General features: G+C 47.9%; 1 protein-coding gene across 1 annotated transcript in view; it reads left to right on the top strand.

Moving 5' to 3' along the window:
* Window positions 1-242, top strand: part of LOC119588878 (collagen alpha-1(XI) chain-like) — a gene marked incomplete in the record, with an annotated part of 48456 nt that overhangs the window by 41161 nt on the left and 7053 nt on the right. Inside the window, 1 exon segment of the mRNA XM_037937517.1 lies at window positions 101-169. Coding sequence (XP_037793445.1) covers window positions 101-169 — 69 coding nt within the window.

The raw sequence follows: 242 nt of genomic DNA, 5'->3' as shown, positions 1-242 counted from the left end.
ACATAAATTAAAACACAGAATACAAAATGACATTTGCGGTAGGCAAAATCCTCATGTTGAGCGACAAAATCGGCCTTCTTCTGACCGTTGCATATTACAGACGACGCAAGAATCGGCGGAGAGGAGGTTACAAGGATAGGGAAGCTGTGCAGAGTGACGTGGACACCAGGTTAGTAAGGCGTCCGGCCGATAGATGGCTCTTTGCTGGCTGCTCTTCCATCGGCTGCTGCAGCACATTATAA

The sequence above is a fragment of the Penaeus monodon genome, chromosome 24 (assembly GCF_015228065.2).
Source record: "Penaeus monodon isolate SGIC_2016 chromosome 24, NSTDA_Pmon_1, whole genome shotgun sequence".
In the NCBI taxonomy this organism is placed as follows: Eukaryota; Metazoa; Arthropoda; class Malacostraca; order Decapoda; family Penaeidae; genus Penaeus; species Penaeus monodon.
This window is presented reverse-complemented; position numbering and strand designations above follow the sequence as displayed.